Source organism: Phasianus colchicus, chromosome 2 (genome assembly GCF_987193195.1).
Source record: "Phasianus colchicus chromosome 2, bPhaCol1.hap1.1, whole genome shotgun sequence".
Classification (NCBI taxonomy): Eukaryota; Metazoa; Chordata; class Aves; order Galliformes; family Phasianidae; genus Phasianus; species Phasianus colchicus.
This window is the reverse complement of record NC_143437.1, coordinates 92696558-92720538: the sequence shown is the minus strand read 5'-3', so window position 1 is coordinate 92720538 and position 23981 is coordinate 92696558. Positions and strand designations below refer to the sequence as shown.

Here is a 23981-nt window from a genome sequence, read left to right as displayed (position 1 = left end):
AAACAGAAAAATCTCATGCCTGGAGGCAAAGAGAGTAAAAGGAAACATATGTAATATGTATTCCAGATAGCTGGTGATAAGTTCCTATATGTATCACAATAGGAAAATGGTATTGCTTTTTTTCTTTTGTGCGACTGCATTTTTTTTTCAGCAAAATTTTTTTTTTTTTTCCCCAGAGAAAGAAACATTTAGGAGTTATAGGAAAACACTGAATATTTAGGGAATGGGATTCTGCTGTCCAAAGAATACAAATGTTTTGAAGCAGCATGCCAGAAAATAGTAAAATATTATTAGACATGATGAAAGCAACTCTCTCTTCCTTGAAAAGCATTTACAATGGGCAGAGGATCAAAGCTTTCAGCACCATGCAAAATATATGTGTCCATGCAGGGAAAAGGAGTGATGTTTGAAGTGAGCCTAACTTCATATCAAGATGGAAATTTCATAATCTGTTTTTCTGATTCTAGTGCTTGGAATTACATTGGCAACTGCCCAATGCCTTACGAAAATGATAAAATAAGTAGGCAAAATGAAATTTGTTGAGCGTTTTTCTAGGTCTAGCATAAAATAAGCTTGATGTAAAAGTCAACATTAAAGAGCCTCCTACTTATTTTTTATCATGGTTGATGAAAAAAGTACCAATTTAGATTGGTATCTTCATAGTTTTGTGAGACGTAAACAAAATCACAGTGAGTGATTCTTACATGTTAGAGTAGTGTAAAATCATTTCAAATCCCAGACAGTGACTTAAAATGTTTTCTTTCAGAAGGCTGGTTTCTTTCTCATGGTAATGTATTATTTATGTTCTCTATTCATAAAAGGCTTTTGGTCCTTTATGAATGAAAATCAAAATACATTATTCTAAGCCACAGCATTTCCCTCTTGAATCTCATGAATTACCTGAGCATATATTAACAAGACCCTAAGTTAATATGGTCATTTGAATGAATTCAAAGAAAAAAAATCTTGACTAAAATTAATAATCTGTTATCTTAATCATAAAATATGTATAGATTAGCCATTCTCTAATCTGTTCACCAGTTCTGTCAAATTATTTTCATATCCATAAGAAAGTTGTCTGGAGAAATAATTCGTATTTTAAAGCTCTACCTTTAAAGAACCTTAATTTTGGTAGTCTAATGCCATTTTTTATGTCCTAAGATACTCAAGACATCAAAATGCAACAAGGTGTCAAAAGTGCTGTTAATGACTTAAGGCCCTTTCAGAGTTTCAGCCCAACACTACTTTGGGTGAAAGTGATGCCTTTAGGCCTCTGGATCACACCCTCATACACAATGTATTTGGGCTTCTGAATATGAAAAAGATGTTAATGTCCTTAATAGCATTCAGAGGAGGACAGCAAACACAAGCCCTGTGAGGAGAGGCTGAGGACGCTTGGGTTGCCCAGTCTGAAGAAGAGGAGGCTAAGAGATGACTTTACTGCTCCCTGCAGTTTCCTGAGGAGGGGAAGCAGAGGGAGGTGCCAGGCTCTGCTTCTGGGAACTAATGGCAGAATGGGAATGGCAAAGAGCTGCACCAGGAGAGGGTCACACTGCATATTAGGAAAAAATTTCTTTACTCTGAGGGTGGTCAAAGACTGGAGCAGGCTTCCTGGAGATGTGGTGAATGCTCCATGCCTGTAAGAGTTCAAGAGGAATTTGGACAGTGCCTTCAATTAATATGCTTTAACATTTGGTTACCCCTGATCAGGCAGGTCAGGCAGCTGAAACTGATCTTTGTTTGGTCTCTTCCAACTGAACTATTGTATTCTAAAGTAAAGATGTCTGAGATTAGGTTCTGTAAAAGAAGCTCATTTACTTTTTAATACAGTACTGAAAGTTTTCTGGAAAAGTACATGTTTTGATTTTTCACTAGCAAACCTGTCTTTTCTGTGAGATTACAGGTTATGGTATGAGAATCCGGGTGTGTTCACGCCTGCTCAGCTCACTCAGATCAAGCAGACATCTCTTGCCAGAGTTCTGTGTGACAATGGTGACAACATAACCAGAGTGCAGCATGATGTCTTTAAGGTGGCTGAATTCCCTTATGGATATAGCAGCTGTGAAGATATTCCTAAACTGGATCTCAGGATGTGGCAAGATTGCTGTGAAGGTCAGTAGTGTCTTTTTAATTCCTTTGATAAAATGTAATTATCCCCAAGGACAGAGATTTCTCTGTTAAATACCTCAGAATTTAAGGCAACATGTAAAGAAGGGTTCTATCTAGTATGAATTTACCATGAGAACAAACTCAGCTGACATTAGAAGTGAGATGGAAAAAAAAATATACATACTATTGTAAGATGTTGCAAAATTTAGCTTTTAAGCTGATAATTATTTTGTCTTGTCTGGTGAACAACACTGAAAAACAGACTCCTAGATAAGAAAAATCTTCACTGGAAGATTTAGTCCAAAATGCTGATTATCTGTGTGAGACTGGAAGAATAAGATACTTCAGATTTTGATGAAATCATATATATTTTTTCACAAGGTATCATGTCATACAGGTCATGTCCTAATTTTTACAAAATTATTCAATTTTTTAAGCTATTCCTTTCCTAGGTTTGCCCTTCTCAAACTGATGATAATAGCTTATAAACCACTAGATATTCTTGAGTTTATAATTTTACCAACACAGCACGAAGTCTTTCCGTATCACTTCAAAATAATCCTCGTATATAACAGAGGCATAAAGAAAAAATTAATTATCATTCTTCAAATTCTTTACCATAAGCAAATAAATTATGTTCTACCAGGTCAGAATAAGTTCACATTGCTAGGGTTCATGCAATTTGGCACACGTTTTCACAAATACATTAATTACATCAATTTGGAAAACTTGTAAAGCTGACTAATTATGTGTTGATTCTCTAAATGTTATGTTATCACTGAGCCTAGTAAAAGCATTTGTTATCTTTGGAAAGTCTTAAGACTATAGAGCCATTCAACAGCCAAATTTGTATTTTCATTCAAGAATGTTACTACCACAGTAATCCTGGACTGAGTACAGTTTCAGAACTGCCAGGCAAAAGAGAGGTAAATTACTAGATTTCAGTTAACAAATCGTACAACAGAATTACTAGTTTTCAGTGGTGGAAAAAACCTGTGTTCTACTGAAATACATGAGACTTAGTTTGATTTCCTTCACTTTCTATCTTTATTTTACTGTTGGAGGCAGAGAGAAGTTATGCAGAATTATTGCAGCTCATTGTTTTAGCAGAGAAGATACAGATTTCCTGAACAAGCACTGTTAGTGCTTTTTTTCAGGTTCTCAGATACAAAAAGATTTTTTTTTTTTAATTTCGAAAGTACTCAGTATAATTTCTGTGATTACTGTTGTTGACAGTTCTGAACACAAACACAAAAATGATAAAATTATCTTTCCTCAAAGATGAGCATATTATTCTGAATGTGGTAAAAGTTTATGAAATGAGTTATGTGAAAAATAAAAAGACTACTTGCAAGCAGAAGGAAGCATAGTTTTACTCCAAATATGTAAAGTGGAAATGTTTTCCATTTCTTTAAAAGTTATGCTCAATTTTTATAAATCAAAATGAAAAATATCTTTAATCATGTTTTATGTCAAGCAATAACCCAGTTGTAAGTGATTCAGACAAGACAAGAAGTCATTCCTGTAAGTATAAACTGATTTATGAAGGCAATTTTTCTTAACTGGTTGTCAGTTAACAGACTTATTTACTGAATCAAATATAAAAATTGGATTAATTCAGGAAACACTCTTATATAAATTTGGATTAAATCTCACTGGATTCATTAGAAGTGTTAAGACCAGTAGGGTAGACCCACATCCTGTATTTCAAGACCATTCTATGAATTATGTCCTCTTTTGTGTCAGTATCAACCACATTAATGTTTTCGATTTAAGAATTGCTTTAAGCATTACTTTCACAAAGACATTGGCTGTTTAACTGTTGTGCTTAATTCCCAGATTAGAGCTTGTCTGACTTTTTATTCTAGCTTCATATCTTATTATGCTCTTCCTATTATGCCTAATATCTTTAATGAAAATAACAAGTAATAAAGGCCTAGGCACTAAATGCTGTGCAAGACTTTGCATGTTTCAAAATATGAACAGCAGTCTTGAGATGAGACTGCAAATTTTTCTATGACAATGAAAATTGTTTAGTAAGAGATCTTCAAAGTATCAAAATGATGTAGTTTATGCCTGGCCATGTTTTCTCTTCATACAGATTTTGCGGGTTGCTTATATCATGTCATATTAACTGTTTGCCTTCTACATTCAAAGGGATATTTCTACACTGAAATTTATGTTTAAGGACAGTGTCTGTCAGCTTAATAAAGATTCAGACTGTACCAGACTACTAAATAACATTCCACGTTCTGAGATTTTAAGACCTTCTCTTAGTGATCATTTTAAGTACTTCTTATTAGTTTGAATTGAAATGTGTTTATCATAGTCCTGCATATCTGTATGATAACAAATTTTGTAGAGAAAATCAATATATTTTTAAATATTTCATCCAAACCAGGAAAGTTTCATTTTTTTCTACCTGTGGTCACTAATATAAAGTTGTAATTCTTAAACTAAAAGTCAGGAGACATTAATTTCTGGCATTGCTGCATCTTTACTAGCAGGAGTCTCATGCCATTAGTTTCCATAGCACTAAAAAACTGGGGGGAATCAGTAGGCTGAGATTTATTGCATTTAAGCCTAAACTCCTGTTAGAGTACCCAGGACTAAGACCTATGGAGCTCTTCAGGCCCCACTGCAGGCAGTAAGGAAAGAGATGCTGTTCAGGTTGCAATCACTTTTTACATTTGCCTACGTCTTTGCCTTTTTACTGTAAAAGAAGCATAACTAGAAAAACATCCTAATGTAAGCATCTTGGTAATTGTGCATAATGAGATAATCAGAGCCTTTCATCAATTATGGATTGTTACTATCTTTCTCAGACACTCATCGTTTCACAGTCTAATGGGCAGATCTGTACTTAGGATCCTTAGTTTGCAAATTTTCATTTAATCCCAACTGCTCTTTCTGTTTGTTCTTTGATATCTGTAGTCCTCAGATACATAATTTTAATTTTCATAATTTTCTAAATAATTCTGTTTTCTACTTGGAGAATTTGTATTGCTTTGGTGTTTTCTTTCACCTCAAGAACCTAATAGTTCTCCTTCAACTACCTGTTGGCCATCCAAAAGCTGCTTGGTTCACAACAACAGAATATGCTGTTGAATTTTCAGACTATCATTAATTTTACATTATTTGGATTTTCTTTTCCCAACAATGTCTGGAGCTTCTGACTTTAATAGTTAGTCTGTGAGCTTCAAGGTGAAGTACAGATATGAGATCTCTCCTCAGCCTCCTCTTCTCTAGGCTGGACAGACCAAGGGACTTCAGCTGCTCCTCATATATTTTCCCCTCTAGACTCTTAACTATCTTTAAAGCTCTCTTCTGGACACTAAGAGTTTTATGTCCTTCTTGCACTGTGGTACCCAAAACTGCACACAGTACTCAAGACGAGGCCATCCTAGTGCTGTGTAGAGCAGAACAATCCCTTCTGCTGCCCAGCTGGCAGTGCTGGGCCTGATGCACTCCTGGGTACAATTGGTCTTCCTGGCTGCCTGAACACACTGTTGACTCATGTTCCACTTGCTGTTGACCAAGACCCCCAAATCTCTTTCAGCAGGGCTGCTCTCCAGCACCTCACACACCAGTCTGTATGTAGAGCCAGGGTTGCCCCTATCCAGGTGCAGAATCTAGCGCTTGTTAAACTTCATGTGTTTGATGATTGCCCAGTTCTCTGATTTGTCTAGATCTCTCTGCAAAGCCTCTCTGACTCCTCAATGGAGTCAACAGCCAGCTCCTTCCAACTTAGTATTGTCAGCAAACATGCTCAAAACACTTCTTAGTCCTACATCCATGTCATTTATGAAAATATTGAAGAGAACTGGCCACTGGCCCTAAAAGAGAGCCACTAGAGCCACTAGCCTGATATAACTCCATTTTGACCATTTCCTGGGTTTCTCCATCCTTTTTACTAGTGCCAGTGGCATGACTGGGAGTTCTTAGGTTTATACAAATGCTTTTAGTAACGACACTACTTTAAATCTCAGAGAATTGAAGTATAATCAAATAGAAGCAGTAGTTGCATTACACATCCTTTTTCTTCACATTTCCTTGATCTTTCAAGTTGTTTTTAATCTATTGTCAGATGAATTCTTCTTGACTCAGATCTTGAAATGTGATTTGCTAAGAATTAAGATGGCTTAATACTTCTAAATGTCTTCTCTTTTTCCCATTCAGTTTTTGTTATAGGTCCCGTTTTAAAACTTTTTGGGAAGCAGGGCACTTTCTGAAGATATGTATATAGCTATCGAATACTGATGAATTATCTTGACATTTGCAATATGACAACAACCAGCTTCTGGAAGAAAATGTTATCTGTAGAGAAAAAGTGTATTTGGTTGATTTAAAACATTCAGCTTCTTTTACAGAAAATGAATAGATTATCAAATAGATAAAGCTAATTCAGAGAAATTTGAGGTGGAATGGGAAGGAAAGCAGAAGTTCAGCTTGATTTTTCTCATGTGATAGTATTTTTAAGATATTTTTTCATGCATCTTCTTTATATAAATGCAGTCACAGATGTAACAGTTGTACAGATACAAACACATGTATGTACAGGTATATATACAAATATCTTGGTTGGGGCTTTCTGAAAGCTGGTACATTCTGTTCTGCACTTCTCAGCACTGATAATCTTCTCCCTTATACCTGAAACTGGAACTAGGAAATAGAGTCGTTCCTTTGAAAAGCTGGCACCTTTAAAAACTACAGAAATGTCAAGTCTGGGTACTTGAAGCTGCCACTAACATATTGTTCTTATATTTATCAGTCTAAGCTTATAAAAACCTTCCCAGGATTTTGGTGCTTTGATTCGAAGCACCAGCATGTGATTGAAAAAACACAATGGGCCATTGTGCTGCAGAAAACTCTATAGTACAGAAGATGACTTCAGCAGTTAGTAAAGAAAGGAAAAAGAGTAGAATCCTTTCAAAAATTGCTTTCAAGAGAGAGTAACGTTTCCTTGGGATGCAGGAAAACTTCAAGTAAAAGATTGCTTTAAGAAAAAGTTTCCTCTGACAAGAACTAGATTTTTGTTCAGTCACCCTTCAGTATGAGACCCCTTTTCTGCCCATACTAAATACAGAAGTACTTAAGGGTGATCAACTATGTCTTCATGCCTAGCATCTTACAGACACAACAATCTGTTCCCATCTGAAAGAGCTTAGTTTCTGAGTGAGCAGGAAGAGGACTGTGGAACACACAAGAAAATGAACAATACGTTGGCAGTAGATATCATCTAGTTCTTGGGTGCTGCTGTAATTATAGGAAAAAGGGAATAAATGTACTGAAGGAGGAGACAAGATGCAAGGAAGAAAAAGGGAGGAAAATTGAGTGGCAAACTGTTCGAGAATAATCTACAAATACTCCTTTCAAATTGAAAATTAATAAGATCATAGACTTATATTTTAAGATTAAATTAGTCATTCATTATTCATTAAATTTATTACTTGAATTAATCAGGCTGATTATTTTGTCTGTTATTTTTCTCTATCTTAATTGATATTAAACCATGGATAAACTTTTTCTTCTTTTGTAATAGGAAAATAATAATAGTCTTACTTAAGTAAAAGTCCAATACAAATAAAAATAATCCAAGATACTAATTGTATAATCGCAGAACAACCAATGTATTATTTCCTCAGTTTACAGAGAGTGAAAGCATTACATTTGTTTCTCAGGTTGCTTTGTTTCTCAGGTTGCTTAGGTGAGCATTGTTTTTTGTTTTGTCTTTTTTTTTTTCTTTTCTTTGACTCTTAACTTGAAACTTGTGCAATAATTTGTGTTAATGCTTTAGGTATTTGTTCTAGGTACTGCAAAATTCAAAACAAATATTTTCTAAAATGGTACTACCCGTTTGAATAGAGTTGTTGTGGTGCAAGTTAAGAGAGACATCAGGGAAAATAACTTCTGTTCAGTTGCTGTCACAATTCATTCTGCTAATACCAGACTTAATTGTGATAATATATCCATGAATCCCATTTTTCAGCTTTTGCCTTCTGGTTTCTTAGCAGACTCTCTACTTCTAAGAGCTGAACATGCTTTTGGTTTGTTCAGCAGCCTGACCCATGACAACTGTTTGTTTTTAAAACCTCTGCGAACAGAAATAAGAAAACTTCATTTTCTAATTCTCTCCAAAGTGCTGTTCCTGTTTTGTTTTGTTTTTGTTTTTCTTTATGGGACTCTTTCCAAACATTCACAATTTTTGGAAGGCTAAGTAATGTAAACTGGAAATACATACTTCATCCTGTGAAGTCATCCTCTCTGGATCTTATGAGAAGATTTTTTTTTTCTACAATTGTTCTCAGGCTTGACACTTCTACTATACCATGGAAAATGTGTTAGTGTCTGAGTGACTGGTGATACTTCCAAATCCCTTTAGAAAGCCCTATGCCCAAACATGAGACTGTTTGACCAACAAGGAGTCCGCAAATGTTCTCCAGGATTTAATTAAATATTCTCTTTCAAATGCCAAAAATAACAAATTCAGAATAGATGAGGAAACATCACTGTTTCTGTGATGTTTCTGTTACTATTTCCACCATATGTAACTACTTCATTCCAACAAGAAAACAGCTAAAAGCCAAAAGAGTGGAAATTTTGGATATGAAGATATTATTTAAAGCAGTAATGATATATTTGTGGAAAAATATTATTTACTTTTTTATTTCATACAATAACAATAAAAAAGGCCTGTAAATAATCAAATTCTCTGCATCCAGCTGACTTAAGTACTCTATCCTTCAGAGGTTTTCAGTTGCATACAAGCTGATTCCACATGGCTCAGTATATATGATTCAGAAGATACTGTAAAAATATATTAATATTATAACTGCAGATAGTGTAGTTTGTAATGTGTAATTTCTTATCTAATTTCAGACTGTAGAACTAGAGGACAGTTTAATGCATTTTCGTATCACTTTCGGGGAAGACGTTCTCTTGATTACAGCTTTCAGGAGGACAAGCCCTTGAAGAAAATGAAAATGTCCAAAACAGTAAGGTGAGATTTTTTTTTTTTTTTTAAGATATATGAAAAAGCAATTGTTTTCAAAAATAGAATGAAACTGAAGGATTCCTTTGTTAAGTGCATATAACCTTTTTTCCAGTCTCTGTTTTCTCAAGTTTGTCACTGATACATTTCATTCTGACACTTCCGCATAGCCGTAACAGTAAATAACTTCTTTTCACACTCAAATTTGTGTAAGACCCTTTGTGTGTGATACAGTATAGTACTTCTGTTCTTCTTGTGCTTTTCAGAAAAATAAGTCAATATTAAAGGGCATTTTGGGGGATTTGGAATCCCACAGCCCTGCTGTGCCTGCAGGAACCAAACTAAATGACTTCCTTTTCTCCTCAGAGCTTCCAGGTTGTCCTGTAGAAATAGGAAGGAGCTGAGTGCTGGTAACACAAAAAAAAAAATATGTGGTGATGGTAGAGATTGTTTCCAGTACCTCATAGCAGGGCACAGGAGGTCAGAGGTTTTACAGAGAGATAGTGTTGTTTCTAACCTCATAATCATCAAAGTACTTCAGCAAGGAAGTAGGTCTGAAGGTCAGTAAGAAATAATCTTCAGGTATTCCTATAGTTTCCAGGGAATCTATGAATTAGTGCAAGGAAATGAATTCTGCTCAAACTTTTTTTTTGTGTGTGTGATATTTTATAAAGAATATAACTTAAATTCCTTCACTCTCTCTCTCTTCCTTGACTAAACATCTTTTGCTTTTTCCATATAGTGTGTGTTCTTTTAGCAAATAAAATTATCTGCTTGATTTAAAAGAACATTGGATCACATTTTTCCAGAGTCTACCCACTCAAGGAAAGGAAAGCAAAGACAGATAAACATGTATCTGAGAAGCATCTTGTTCTCGTTAAAAGTTTCGCTTTTTCAGAGATGAAACTCAAAGATCTGCAGTAGTCAAGTACTAATTAGGACTACAATATTTATGTACATATATTACATATATTACATAGTAAATTTACAATACTTTGTTTAGAGTGTAAATAGGGCCAGCAACAAGATTCTTCTATCATTCCTATCAATTCCTGTGCTCATTGTTTTATTTAAATTACATTTAAATTAATTTAAATGGTGAAAAGATATTTGTCTCTCTTTTTTTTTTCCTTCTCATTTTCTATAACAAGCAGGAGGGGAAGATTAAATATTTACTTACAAAATAACAGCTGGTTTACTTGAATTTTGGCATACTATGTTGTTCTGATTTCTTTTTCTTTAATTTGGATTAAAAAGTATGGGAAACTACATAGCTTGAACACTTGCCAATAAATACTGTTTTAATTTATACAGAAAGATTATAAATTGTGAATCATAGTACTGAAGAGAGTACTTTTCCTATCCATTTTCTGTGTAGTCCTTAGCTCTGAAGAAGACATGGTAACAGAATAGGAAGGCTTGTATGGATTGAAAGATATTACTGAAATAAGAATTTGTGTTCTCTTAGTTTTGAATATATTACTTTTTAAGTCTTGCCAAACAAGGTCTTGTATATTACTGACAATTCCTTTAATAATTATTTACAATTTTTCCATCACCAGAGGGAGTTTATTAACACAGTTTAGTGTTGTGTGACTCTTACCGGGTATCAACTGGAAAAGGCAATAGACAAAGATTCCAGATACTGTGTATGATAAATAGCACTGACCTCAAGTGTAAATTAAATTGGACAGAAGAATATATATAAAAGCATTTATTCTCATTTGTTTATGAAGCTTCTTCGTTCTTAAAGAAATTTCTTTAAATAGATTGTTTGCTAACGATTCTTTAGAAGAAAAAGCTATGAATCTGAATGTGAAAGATAAATATCATGTTTTCAATTACAGTTTTTAAGGCTTTTTTTTTTTTTTAGATCTATTGGCTTTCATATTTAGACTCAAGAGTTTCCTTGATTCTTTTCCCAATCAGTTTAAGGTGATACTCTACACTGTCACTGATGAAAACTTTGTGTTTCTCTCTGCATAAAATACATACATTATTATTCTCAGTGAAATGAATTCACTGTCACTAGTGACAGCAGTAATCTATAACTCATCTGACCTGAGGCTGTCTTCTGTACCAGTCTGGTGTACTGTTGTGGTTCATATAGCCATCTACCCACACTTCTTGGTCTTTTACATTTTTGCTAAGTGTTCTGAAACATCTAGCTAAATAAAAGCTAGATAAATGTCCTGACATGGCATTCATTTCTTGCAGTTCTGTGAAACAGAGTAAATATTTTCGTAATGCCACCTCACCATCTGATGAAAATGCAAATATGCCCATAGTGAATGACTTCAAAGAATTTGTTTTGGAAATGCAAAAAACTATTTCAAGCCTCAGAAGCCAGGTAAGATCCTATAATGGATAGTTTCTAATTGCAGTTTTAATTTATAATGTTCTCCTAACATCACTCCTCTTATGTTTTTAATATTTAGACATCCACTGCAGCAAAAAACCACCACATAGTATCTCAAACAAAAAACAACACAGAACATGGTGTGTTATTATTCTTTATTTCTATGTTCTTTTGAAATCATATTGAAATATTATAAAATTAGATCTTCTTAACTTTTCAATCTACAATCTTTCTCTAAAAATTTCTCTAAAAATTTGTCTGTGGAGTTTAAAAAAAAAAAAAAATCTTTCTTATCTAAATATATAGAATCTAAGTAAAAAGCAGGATTACTTTAAGAAGACTTTTACAATGTGACATTATTCAGAAAAACTTAGTGATAATGAAATTCAGTTTCAAAAATATTTACTATGTAGGGCAGATTAATCCAAAATAAACCAAAGATTTTGCCTAGAAAATTCCTCTAGAGTAACTTTTCTGTGTAATCTATAAATAGCATCATACATTTATTTACACTGTATTTTTGTTCCATGTTTAGTGGTATAATTTAATCACTTGCACTTACTCATGCTGCTAATCTGACTATGGTAATACTATGGTAGTCCAAGCTAAGAGTTTGTTATGTTACTGTCTTTTTTGGATGTAAAAATTGTCAAAAGCTGGTGCATTTCTAATTACTGTTCCCAAGAGACACGCATCCAGCAAGATACACTAATGATATAAAATGTTTTTTTCATAATTAAGGAAGTAATTAATAAAGTAGTCTAAATTCAAATTAATATATTTAATTGAGAGGTTTTTATGTTGGTTTGTTTGTTTTTTACCTCTTTTTTACTCAAACATTTTGGAAAGTTTGTATTTGTCTTTCCATGTAAACGTTAGGAATAGTTTGTTTATCTCTATAAGATGTATATTCCAATTGTAGGAAAAATGTATCCTTTATTATTTGATTTTTAGTTTTTGAATGGCTGTCAATATGCATTACATATTTCCAATTTTTTAAGCATTCTAAAAACTAATTAGCCAGAAGTAAACCCCAACAAGTATTTATCATGAACTGCATAGCATAAGAGAAAAGAGAGAATATGTTATGCATATAAAAACTTCCCTTTTATTCAGTTATTGACTTTTTAAATATTTTCAGATAAAAAAACTTGAATCACGCCTCAGTAAAACTGATTGCACTGATGAAAAGGGTAAATCATATTCCAGCAATGAAACCTGGAAAAGGGACCCATGTACTGTGTGTGAATGCAAAGTAAGTACTTGGAAATCCATTCTGTGATAGAAAATATATTTAGGTTCCACTTCTAAGTCAGCATCTCCAGTTTTTTGACTGGTAATTACTGGGTAATGGTTTCTAATTTATTTATTTTTTTTAAATTGATCTTCAATTATTTTGTGCAAAATGTGATTCTGTTTCCATTTCTCTACCCCTGATAATTAACTGCAAAATGAGAGACCTTTTGAAAAATTCTATTAAAATCATTGAAAATCAAAAGCTCGTATAGCTTATTGCTGTTTTCTTTTTCTTTTATCACGGCAGAATTTTAAAAAATACATTCAAAGAAATATGTGGGTACTTACCATCCCAGTTTCGTGCCTGATCATTAAATAAAATGTTATACTGCAGCATTAAGGAAGTTAATATAGAAAGAGCCTTCTCAATATCAATTTCAGTAATGAAACAAACTAGACAAAGTTAATTGTAACAACTGAAATCTTAGAGAGAATGAATGTGAACAGTTTCTTCAATAATGTGAAAACAATATTTCTTGCCTGGAAAGTGTAGCTGAATATGGTCTGGCTTTGTTTCTTTTTTCCTGATGCAGGTTGGTCAGATTACCTGTTTTGTGGAGTCATGCCCGCCCCTTGACTGTGAAGCCCCTATGAAGGCTAAAGGAGAGTGCTGTCCAGTCTGTGTCAAAGAAAGTATTAATAAAAAGAAGCCATAAGTCTTCTTTTATAGATTTTAGGGTGCATACTCTTCAACTCATATCAATGCCTGCTGATGGCAAAAACAGGTAACAGGCTTAAAACAGCAAGAAATCAAGATTTACAACATTCTAATGGTGCTGTAAGAGTATAACATAATATATCGTCGTATTTTCTGCCCATGAAGGTAATCACAATGCAAAATTAATGAAAGGGAAACTAGCAAACAGGTCAAACTTAATTGTGTGTTAAACTTCTCAGGTTAGACAAATTCAAACTGGTGCTACTTTAAAAAGAACACTGTCAGGCAGTTTAGGTATCAAAAATGACTGGGCTTAAGACTTGCTCTTAAAATGAGCTCTTTTCTTTCCAATCTGTGATTAGCAATATTGACAGTTTACTCTCCATTTTCAGTCCCAGTCTGACTTGAAATTTAGCTCTTTGTTATTACTTCATAAATGATGGGAAAACAAAAGGTCACTCACTGTACCCATCAGTGCTGTAGAGGGCCCATTTCTGCAACACACCTATGCATGGAAATGCTGTTGAATCACTTCTGTGCATGGACTATCAAGGAAGTAAAGAAAACCGAAGTTCACCTTTCAACATCCTCTTGTTAATTCAAGGAGCAAAATTAATTGGTATTTGCAAAATTTGCAAAAAGGCTAAAATTAATTGGAAAATGAGGGAAATATGAATAAATGTAATTGGAAGATAGAGAAAGCAATTGAATGTATATTACAGGAGTAATTGACAGTGTTCCTCATTTTAGCAAAACATACATGACAGAGTAGCGTTTCATCTTAACATGAACATAATCATTTTTTGTCAAAATATATGTAATTGCTTGGCAACTTTTTTGTTTGTTTGTTTCACTTCTTTTAAATCATTGTAACATGACCATCCACTTCAGTTTTTAAGCATGCTTCTTTTGATCTTGGATTGGTTCACCTGAACACATGGCCCTGTTATGAGAATGTGAAATCATGTCACATGCCAATTTGTATACAAAGATACCTACTGAGTCACTGCGCATATTGTCAATAGAAATACGTTCCTGATTATATTGTGGCACTGTTTGTTGAAAAAAAGAACAATCAAAATCAAGCATCGTGATTAATTGTGGATTGACTACTTTTTCTGACAAGGTATTTGATTTTTTTAGGGTTTTTTTTTTCTTTCCAATTTCATCTAATGCATATATATTTTTACCTCAATATTTTTATTATTCATGTTAAAATTGTCTGCCAATGGACTTTATTTCCCATTTAATAAATGTTTAACATTATAGAGTATATGTCTACACTAGCATTTCAAAGTCATGTACTTTTTAGAATACAAATTGCATATTTTTGACCAGGAGTTATATATTATATTCAGTGAAGAACAACTATCATACCTCATTTTACAGGTTTTTTGTTTGTTTGTTTGTTTGCTTGTTTATTCAGAATTCATTCTCTCTCTAACTGATTAATATTTTAGAATTGAATTCTTCTTTAGTTATGCATTTCACTGACTTCTGAATTTGTTGCTCAAATTTAGACATTTGGGAATCAAAAAACTGCACAAAATTAAACACTTTCATCCTAACGTTTCAGATTATACAAAAAAACTGAATTCTTAATTACTGCATGGTAAATCAAATAACTGTGTAATAATTAACCTAACACATCAATATGGGTTCCACTATAATATTTTGGCACATAATTTCTGTGATTACTAGCATTAATAATTTTTAGTTTGATAATCAGATACCATGACACACTCTCAAACTCTGGTGTATCTTTGAAGCTTGCTACAGAAACATGTTTCAACTATATTAAGAGCAATATGTACATGTGAGTGGTGTGTCAACGATGTGTGGTAGAGGGTACACATGGAACTGCAATTTATATTTTTGAGAATATTTTAATTGATTTTATATACAGTATTTTGATTTATGTAATTTTCTATTTTAATACTTATAGAAATTGTGTGTGGTGAGCATGTTTGAGTATCATGTGGTTTCTAGAGGCTGTCATTCTTGTATTTCTTTGATACTCTGGTATTTTGTTGAAAGTCCAAACCACGTGTCTCATCCTGTAAGTTCAACTTGGATGGAACTCCATTGACCTATAGCAGGAATTCCTTAAAGAGGAACGATTGCAGAGCTGAACCAAATATAATTTATCTGTCTAAACAGTTGTCCAAATCAGTAATACATTCAGCTGGTTACTTTCTTTTATTCCAGTTTTATATTAAATAAACCTTCTCTAAGTTTCTGCTTATAGGAAAAGAGAGTTTCCATTTATACAATATAAAATAGTACCATATATCTGATAGTTTGTTTTCTTCAGCCTCCAGAATAAAGAGGGAGGGTTTTTTTTTTCCATTGTTCACTCTTTATTCATATGCTATATAAAATGGATTTAGGAGTCTGGATATGTTTAAGTGTAATATTGAGTTATTTTCAACTATCCGTCTAATGATAAACTATTCAGGAAAAACAGGTCTTTATCCACATTTTAAAGTGTAATCAGTCATGGATTGTATTAATTAAGTTTTATTGCTGTTTCTGCAGAATCAGCATTGATTTTTAATGTTTCTGAAACAATGGCCAATGCCTAGATGACCATTTCCTCAGTATCCACTGTGAGAATATTGCTGTACTATGTTGCAAATTTTATGTATTTATTTTCTTTTTTAATATTACCTAAACAAAGTTTTCGTTGTTTTTATTTTAATCAGTAAATTTACCAAAGAACTGTTTGCACTGTATAATGAATGCTTTTCAGTTAAAATAAAATGGGCCACATTTCCAAGTTACCTCCCTGGTGGTAATTCAGTGAAAGCAGCGACTAAATGAGATTAGGGTGCTGAGAAGGTAAGGGCAGTCACAAACCACACATGCTTGGTGCAGCTCTGAAAGGGATCTCCTGTGCAAGAGATTCTCCTTGTCTTGTTAATCCATCGCAGGATGGTAGTTACCACTGAAATCAGGAGCAGTTACTCTCATCCTTTGGTGAGGATCTCTGGGGTGCGGGGTTGGTTCCTTGGATTTTACAATATGGTATCACTGCAGTTAATATAGTAGCCTCATGGTGAAATAGGAGAACTTAAAGACTCCCAGATATACATTTAAGAATTCTATTGGATTGCCATGGAGCTGCATCAGGAAAGGGTCAGGTTGGGTATTACAAAAATGTTCTTCACCAGAGAGTGGTGGGCATGAAATAGGCTGCCCATGGCCGTAGGCTGCTGAAGTTCAAAGAGTGTTTAGACAAGACTCCCAGACATTAGACTTTGAATTTTGAGTGGTCCTGTGTGAAGCCAGGAGCTGGACTTGATCCTTGTGGGTCCATTCCAACTCAGGATATTCTATGATTCTAAGACTATGCTGCACTATAGTTTGAATATTACATAAGGCAGAACTGCAATCAATTCGTTTGCGTGTTTTCCAGAGTTCTGCTCTTCCAGAATGTTGGCAAGTAGTATTCAGTTTCTATCCTTGAAAAAAAATTACAGCAATCAGATTATTTTTTCCTCATTTTTCTAATACCTTACATAAGTAATGCATGCTTCTTTTATCAGGCACAGTCAATTTCTGAGCGTAACATAATAGTTCTCAAATATAGAAATTCCAACAACTCTTTTGTGGCTATGTCATCTGGGATTTTAAAATAGAGCTTTGTATAAACAAGATAAATTCCAGGTTCTAAAGTTAATTGCCAGAAGATTTGTTGATTATTAAAAACAAAACAAAAGCCAAAGAAACAGAAACTAAGTTAATTACAACAAAATTCTTGGTCTGCTACTGATATATTTTGAGAAAGATTCGGATATACTTGCCATACTCTAAGTAAATTCACTTTATTCTTCTTAGTTGATTACAGCTAAGAATCATTTGGCCATAGTATACTTAAAGTTGTCTTTACAGGGAATGACCTCCTGTACACTGTAACTTTGTTTTATAAAATAATATTGTGCTGCCATTGTGCATGTCATTATATGATCTAAAATCCTTGTCCTTGTTTTTTTAATTCCATACTAGTTTTATATTTTTTTTCCTGTGGCATTTGCCAAATCACTAATCTTCAGAGAGAGAGTTTATACATATTGGGATTGTTTGACAGTTTTGTGTTGGAGATTAAAATGAGGTATAGAAAACTGGCATGCTTGAGTAGTTGTATCCAAGCATACTCATTCTTCTGTTGTAGTTTTCTGTAAATGGAATAAATATAGTACATATACAGGGTAATACAACTATAAAATTACCATATAAATATAATATTAAATAATATATTTATATAATATTCATAAATAAAATATAAACATAAAATTAAGAAGAAAGACTTCACTGCCTTTTGATGGTTTATTACATCTACCATATGGGCTTCAGCTGTACATATGTTTCTGAATTCACTACTATCATGTTTATTGTGTACAATGAGATCTGATATGTGATAAAAAGCTTGTTAGATGGAATATAGAAATAGCAGTATGACCATGTACATATACCTCTGGGCAGCCTGGTCTAATGATTGGTGACTGCACATAGCAGGGGGGTTGAAACTGGATGATCATTATGTCCTTTTCAACTCAGGCCATTCTATGATTCTGTGATCTCTGAATACAGTTTTTAGACTCCCAGTGGAAACAAACTTTATCCTTAGCACAACTAATGGGAAACTAAAAGTTATTAGAGTTATATAAATTACTATTTAGTAATAATGTTGTAATCAATTATGCATTATGACTTACCTAAGCAGGAGGTTCTACTGAGTTGTCTAAAGGCAGAATTTTTGTCTGTTAATACCGTATTTCAAATCAGAACTCCCAGTGATATCAGGCTGTTCTTTTGCAATTATCTTGACAGCTTAGTTTCATTCAATAATTCCTATTATTCACATTTTTTTTCACACTTAGCCTGCTGTACCATATCAAGGAAACCTCTGCGCCTCCAGTATAGTTTTCCATTTTTTTTCCTGCCCAATATATTTGCTACCTGCCCACAGTGTCCTTTCATTCTGCTTTAGCCTTCCAGCCTGGTAGTACACAGCTGAGTACAGATCAGATATATGCAAGTTACAAAGGAATCCTGACAGCTGTATTTAGCTTAAAAGCTCTGAACTGAATATCTCTGTTTACACTCAGAGATGAAACATAACAGAAATTCCTGTGATAAAGGAATAAACCTAATTGTCCATCCAGTAAGAGCTGATGCCTCCTGCAGTAATGCAATTTTACAATCCCACAGGTTACACGCTTTAAAAATGCAATTGCTTTGCCAAAGTAAATCACGTTACCTACCGATATCTTTATGAGATGTTGTCTGCTGTTAAGCTGGCTCTCAGCCATTCCTAGGATGAGCACAGTAAGTGCTTTTTGTCTCCTCTCATAGAGATTAGCATGACAAAAAAAGTACCCAGAGAGAGCAAAAAGTATTCAGAAATAGTTCTGAGAAAGGAAAAGGAATTATTTTATTCTAAGGAGAAAACTGTAGGGAGGAAAAAAAAAAACAAAAAAAAAACACTAGTACTCTTTTTGACTACTCTTTTTGTTTTCAGGCTATAAAATGCATCAAAGCTGCACCTGTGCTAGATTACAGTAGAGAATCCCCAGGCACTTAGAATCAATTTGACCACTTACTTGACCAAGTTCTAGAGTCCCACACTAGACTTTGGGACTCCAGCTCCATACCATGGCATTGCCTCTCTTTCTTTGAAGACCACATTCTCTTTTTTTTCCCTGCATACATTTGTAACTAAAGGACTTAAAGAAGAACTCAAGAATACAAGCCAAAAGCTTTATTGTGCAAATCATCAGCTCAGCTGCTCAGAATGGTAGGTCTTATCTAGTGAACAAGGGCTTGGTTAGAAGTCTGGATGCTCTGGAGCAGGATTTACCATCAGCCAGTCATAAACTTTAGACAAAGGAGTATACTGGTGTTTTTGTCCTTTTTGTGTGTCTAGGCACCAAATTCAACATAGTCCATTATGAATTTCTGTGGTTTGGATTTCACAGTAATGAGGAACTCTTGAAATACTGAGTATAGGGCTCTCTCTTTCCTACCAGTGGGAGGTGTGATAGCTTTCATAATATGGGGAACAATTTCAGCTACTAAAGGAATACTCCAGCTGTTTATCTCAAGGGTTTTCTTTTACTCTCGCTGAAATTCAGTTATGCAGACTGTGCTTTCACTCACAGCTTCATATGCTGTCAAAGAAAAGAACAAGTTTTATTATTATCATCATTACTTTTTTTTTTTTTTTTTTTTTTTAAAAATTATGCTTTGTAGAACATGCCTTCTTGAATGCAGTACCACAGACTGGAGACACTGTCAGAGAGGAATAAACATTTTCTTTCAGCTGAACTGGCTTGACATTGTGGCATACAGCCTCATTTGTTGCCAGGCTATTCTTTCAACTTAAGGGTATTTAAGGATTGCCATGGATTGTTTGAATTTTCTTTTATATTAGCAATCAATTCAAGCAGTAACAATAGCTGCCATGAGGTCACACCACGACAGATTGTTTCTGGTACAGGCAAATCCTGATGTGGATTTTGAAGCTGTCATTTTTTATTCTTTTATTTTTCTTTTTTTTCTGGTGGAATGCTAATGTTAGTCCAGATCGTACCTCTCAAGCTGCTAGTATTTTCCATTGGAATGTTAGATGTACTCAGAAAACATGCTGCCTCACTTGTTTGCAATCAAGAACTTTGCACATTGAGAACGATGAGGATGATATAGCTCCTCTTGTTTTAGATCAACAGACTTTTAAAGCCAGGAGAAGCCACTGCAGTCACATCTAGCATCTGCACTGCACATTATAAGGAATTCATGAGCTGTTTCTCACATTAAGACAATTGTGCTTCAGTAGAATCTTAAAAAGATATGCAGTCCTGATTTAAAATTTTAAAATGTCATTTCTGCATCACCATAGTGAAAATTTTAATAGTGGGTTGCTTACTCTCAGAAAGAAGTTCAAAGTGCAAGAATTTATGAGTTTATTCAGCTACTGCACTGCTCATCCTGACACTAAAGTTTCACTTTTATAGGCAACTTCTGTTGCCGCTTCTGGTTTTGTTTATTTTTTCATATATATATTACAAGATTTTACGTTTGCCATTCAGAATTGTAGAGGACTCTTAATCACTAAATCAGAGAGAATTCATATTCAGCCACATCCTAAAGCTGCTTTTAGCTATTATATATTATATTAGCCCCAGTTTTAAAAGTAGGAGCTATATTCTTTATTTCCATGCATGATCTTGCATTTAACTCTGTTACACTGATTGGATGAACTCAGTCTAGAAAACAATCTGGATATCTATGATTTTTTAAATTTTCATTAAAGTCATTTACTTATGGTTTCAGATTGTTTAATCTGGTATAGTAATTCTGACACAGCTACAGGTGAATGCTTCTCTTACATTCCTTGCACTAAAGTTATCAGTTGTTACTGATCACAATTGAGAGACAAAGAAAGTAAAGGAAGAACAAGTAAAAGAGATATCCTGTTTCTTTTTATAGTGAGAAATTGTTCACAAAGGAAAGATGTTGATGACAGCTGCTTTTGTCTTTTCCCATCTTCTGCTGTTTACTTGCAATGCATTTAAAAGTGTGATTGTTTTGAGAGAGAGGTTTTGACAGAAGCATCAGGATTCAAAATGCAATAACATACTGTGGAGTTTATGTGCTCTTAGAGATAGTCTTGTCTCTCCTTTCCCTTCCAGGCCAAAATCTTGTCTGTATTATGGCCCATGGCTCTGTTTTTAATTTAAATTAAATTTAAACAAGAATAGTCCTTGTAAAAGAGCAGAAAAATATGACTGGGGAAAATGTTTATATTACAAGTTTAAAGAGGTTGGCCTATATTAAATTATAGCTGTGGTCAGGAATTTTGCATATTTTAGTGTTGGATTTGTATCACTGGAAAATAAAATGGTTTGTTGGCCTACTGATCAGCCATGGTTCACAGATGTGAGAACTTTCTAGTGCCAGTGAATTTCACCACAGCTCTGGGAAATTGTTCAGACACAGAAAAAGACCTGAGTTCTTTCAGGCCTTGGTTTCTCCACTGACACTTGTACTGTAAGAAAGAACTAATCTCAGTGGGTTTGTGACAATTGCTTGTTTGCACAGGAGCTGAAGGGAGTAACTCTGTTATGTGTAAAATTACTGATAATAGTTTTTCTTCTTCATGAGAAAAACTGCAAGTCTGTATTCTGTACTCTATTCCATATTTCTTAAAACTAAAGTATAGTGTTTAGACCAGATTTCAGGAGATCATTTAGTTTTTGACTACCATCACCCTCCTAGCAGAGGCAGCAAATCATTGTAGGCAGCTTTGCAGAGTGTCGAGATGACGGCTACAATCACAGATCTCAGCCCATTTTGGACTTTAGTGAAGATTCTCAAAGTTTGTTACATCAATCTTGGCACAGTCCCTCATGGAAGAATGCACAAAATCCCTACTTATATTAATACATTTTTTTTCTCATGCCCTGGAGAAAAATTCTGGCAATCGAAGAGAAAAACTATACTTCCCCTTTGTCTTGTAAACTTGAGAGCCAATTAGTTAAAACATCTCTATGGAATACATGAATTTCCAGCTGTAAGCAGGAAGGCAACTTTCACTGAATATAATGCTGCTTTTTTTTTTTTTTTTTTTAATTATGAAATATTCTTTTTATTGTATGAGGTAGTCTTTTGTGATACTGTTGGCTATCGATAAAAACTTCCTTCAACGATGCATATATTACTTTTGCCTATTCAGTGACACCTATAGCCCACATGACTCTCTTATATGACACAAGTAACCCTGCACCTAAAAAGTGATCCGAAGTGCTGTCCAAATTATTCTGTAAAAGAGTTGGATGTACGAGAGAAAAAAAGTCTGGTAACGTAAGGACTGATTTCATGGGGGTGGTTAGAAGCGAATGTCAAACGACTGTAATGAAGTGACCAAATAACTCACAATTATTCTGAAGGGAATATTTGATAAAAGCACATGAAAGGAAGGGATTGTTTGAGACTGTTCAAAAAGAACGTGGTTTTGAAGAAGAAGGGCTACTGAACACTGAACAACTCTCTAAATTCCTTGAACTGTGGAGTAATCCCTGAAATTATCTTCAGAGTTTCACCCGTTTAGTTCTCAATGAAATTTGCACAGAATATTAAGTGCCGAGGACATGAAAATAGTAAAATGCATAAAAAATATCTGTTATCAAAAACTGTAGCATATCTGACTGCATAATACATTTTTATATGTACATGGATTTGATGAATAGCTAGAAAGATCAACTCTGCATGAAAAGAATACCATAAAATATTATAAATATTTTATATAAAATATAAAAATATAAAAAAGTATAAAAGATTCAGTATTTGAAAAATTGTGGGTTTTCTGTGTTTATTTTTTGTTTGGTTGGTTGGTTGGCTTTTGATTTGCTGATAACTTGCTGTTACTGTGTCACTAAATTGTGTGCTCCTTTGCTAATTATATTCACATAACAGCATTATCCTGACTAGGAGTCTTGATCCCAGTATCTGATCTTAAGTACTTCACATATTGATCCAAATCTTAGTTGCTTATTTAGTAATTGGCTTTTCTCTGCTCTAGTAAAATTCCGTTTATCTGACCTGAAGGACGCACTGAGAAGTGCTGTGTACTGAGAAGTTGAAGCTGTTAAGGGTACTCTACAGTCTGTATAGAATATCCTGTACTTTGTGTCTATCTAAATGATGTAACTAAGATTAAAATTATTTTTAAAGTGAATGTCAGAAGTAGATTTAGTTGTCCAAACTAGATTAAGAGAGAGTGGCTTTCAGCTCTTCTAGTCTTCTGGCTCTTCCTTCTTGAGCTGAGTAAGCTCAAGAAGTTAAATGGAACTTAGAGGGCAAGTTTTTGCTGTTAAACGCATCAAAATGGGTGGTGTTTTAAATGAAGAATTTAAAAGGATTTGGCTGCAATGTGCTTGTAAATATTGTTTATCTAAAGTGCTCTGAATAAACCATCTGGACTGCTAGATGTATAGTGAGGACACACGGCTAACTGAGCTGCTGGCCCTCCTGTGTCCAGCAATGCTGGATTCTATGCTGATAATTTTGTCATCTTGATCCTGAGAAGTATTCTAGACCAAGCCAGAAACAGGGAAAAACATCTCTTAAACACTGTCTGGCTTGAATGGTTAATTGAAGGAAGGATGGCCTTCAAGATAAGAAACAGAATGTTTTCATTCTTGGATGCCTGGGCAAATCATTTAATTTCTCAATGTTTAAGTCTCTCATCTGTAAAAAAAAAAAAAAAAAAAGACAAAATAAAGGAGGCCTCTAAAGTCTTTTAAAGTCTACTGAAGCTCACCAATAGTCTTTCCTGTTTCAGAGAAAACTTGCTGTTATTCCTTCTGTGTTATTTCCCTTTCCAGTTTACTCTTCCTTTTTACTGTCATTGTCTTTGTTTTGAATAAAAATTCGGTTCACCAAATCAAGACAACACTTTCATGAATCTGAAAGCCAAAAGGGGAAGCTGAGTCTTAGATTGCCTTTTGGAAGTTTTCCAGGTCTGAGAGTGACTGATAATGCCATTGTGGTGCCTTTAATTTCCC

The 23981-nt window shown here is 34.1% G+C and overlaps 1 protein-coding gene across 2 annotated transcripts in view; it reads left to right on the top strand.

The window, feature by feature from the left end:
* Positions 1-16196, top strand: part of PXDN (peroxidasin) — a 77713-nt gene extending 61517 nt beyond the window's left edge. For both annotated transcript variants that reach the window (XM_090136334.1, XM_031610776.2), the window contains 5 exons: positions 1904-2112; positions 8989-9109; positions 11318-11450; positions 12601-12714; positions 13289-16196. In XM_090136334.1, coding sequence (XP_089992460.1) covers positions 1904-2112; positions 8989-9109; positions 11318-11450; positions 12601-12714; positions 13289-13411 — 700 coding nt within the window. In that variant the 3' untranslated portion in view covers positions 13412-16196. The remainder of the gene's footprint in view (positions 1-1903; positions 2113-8988; positions 9110-11317; positions 11451-12600; positions 12715-13288) is intronic.
* Positions 16197-23981: the final 7785 nt, after the last annotated feature.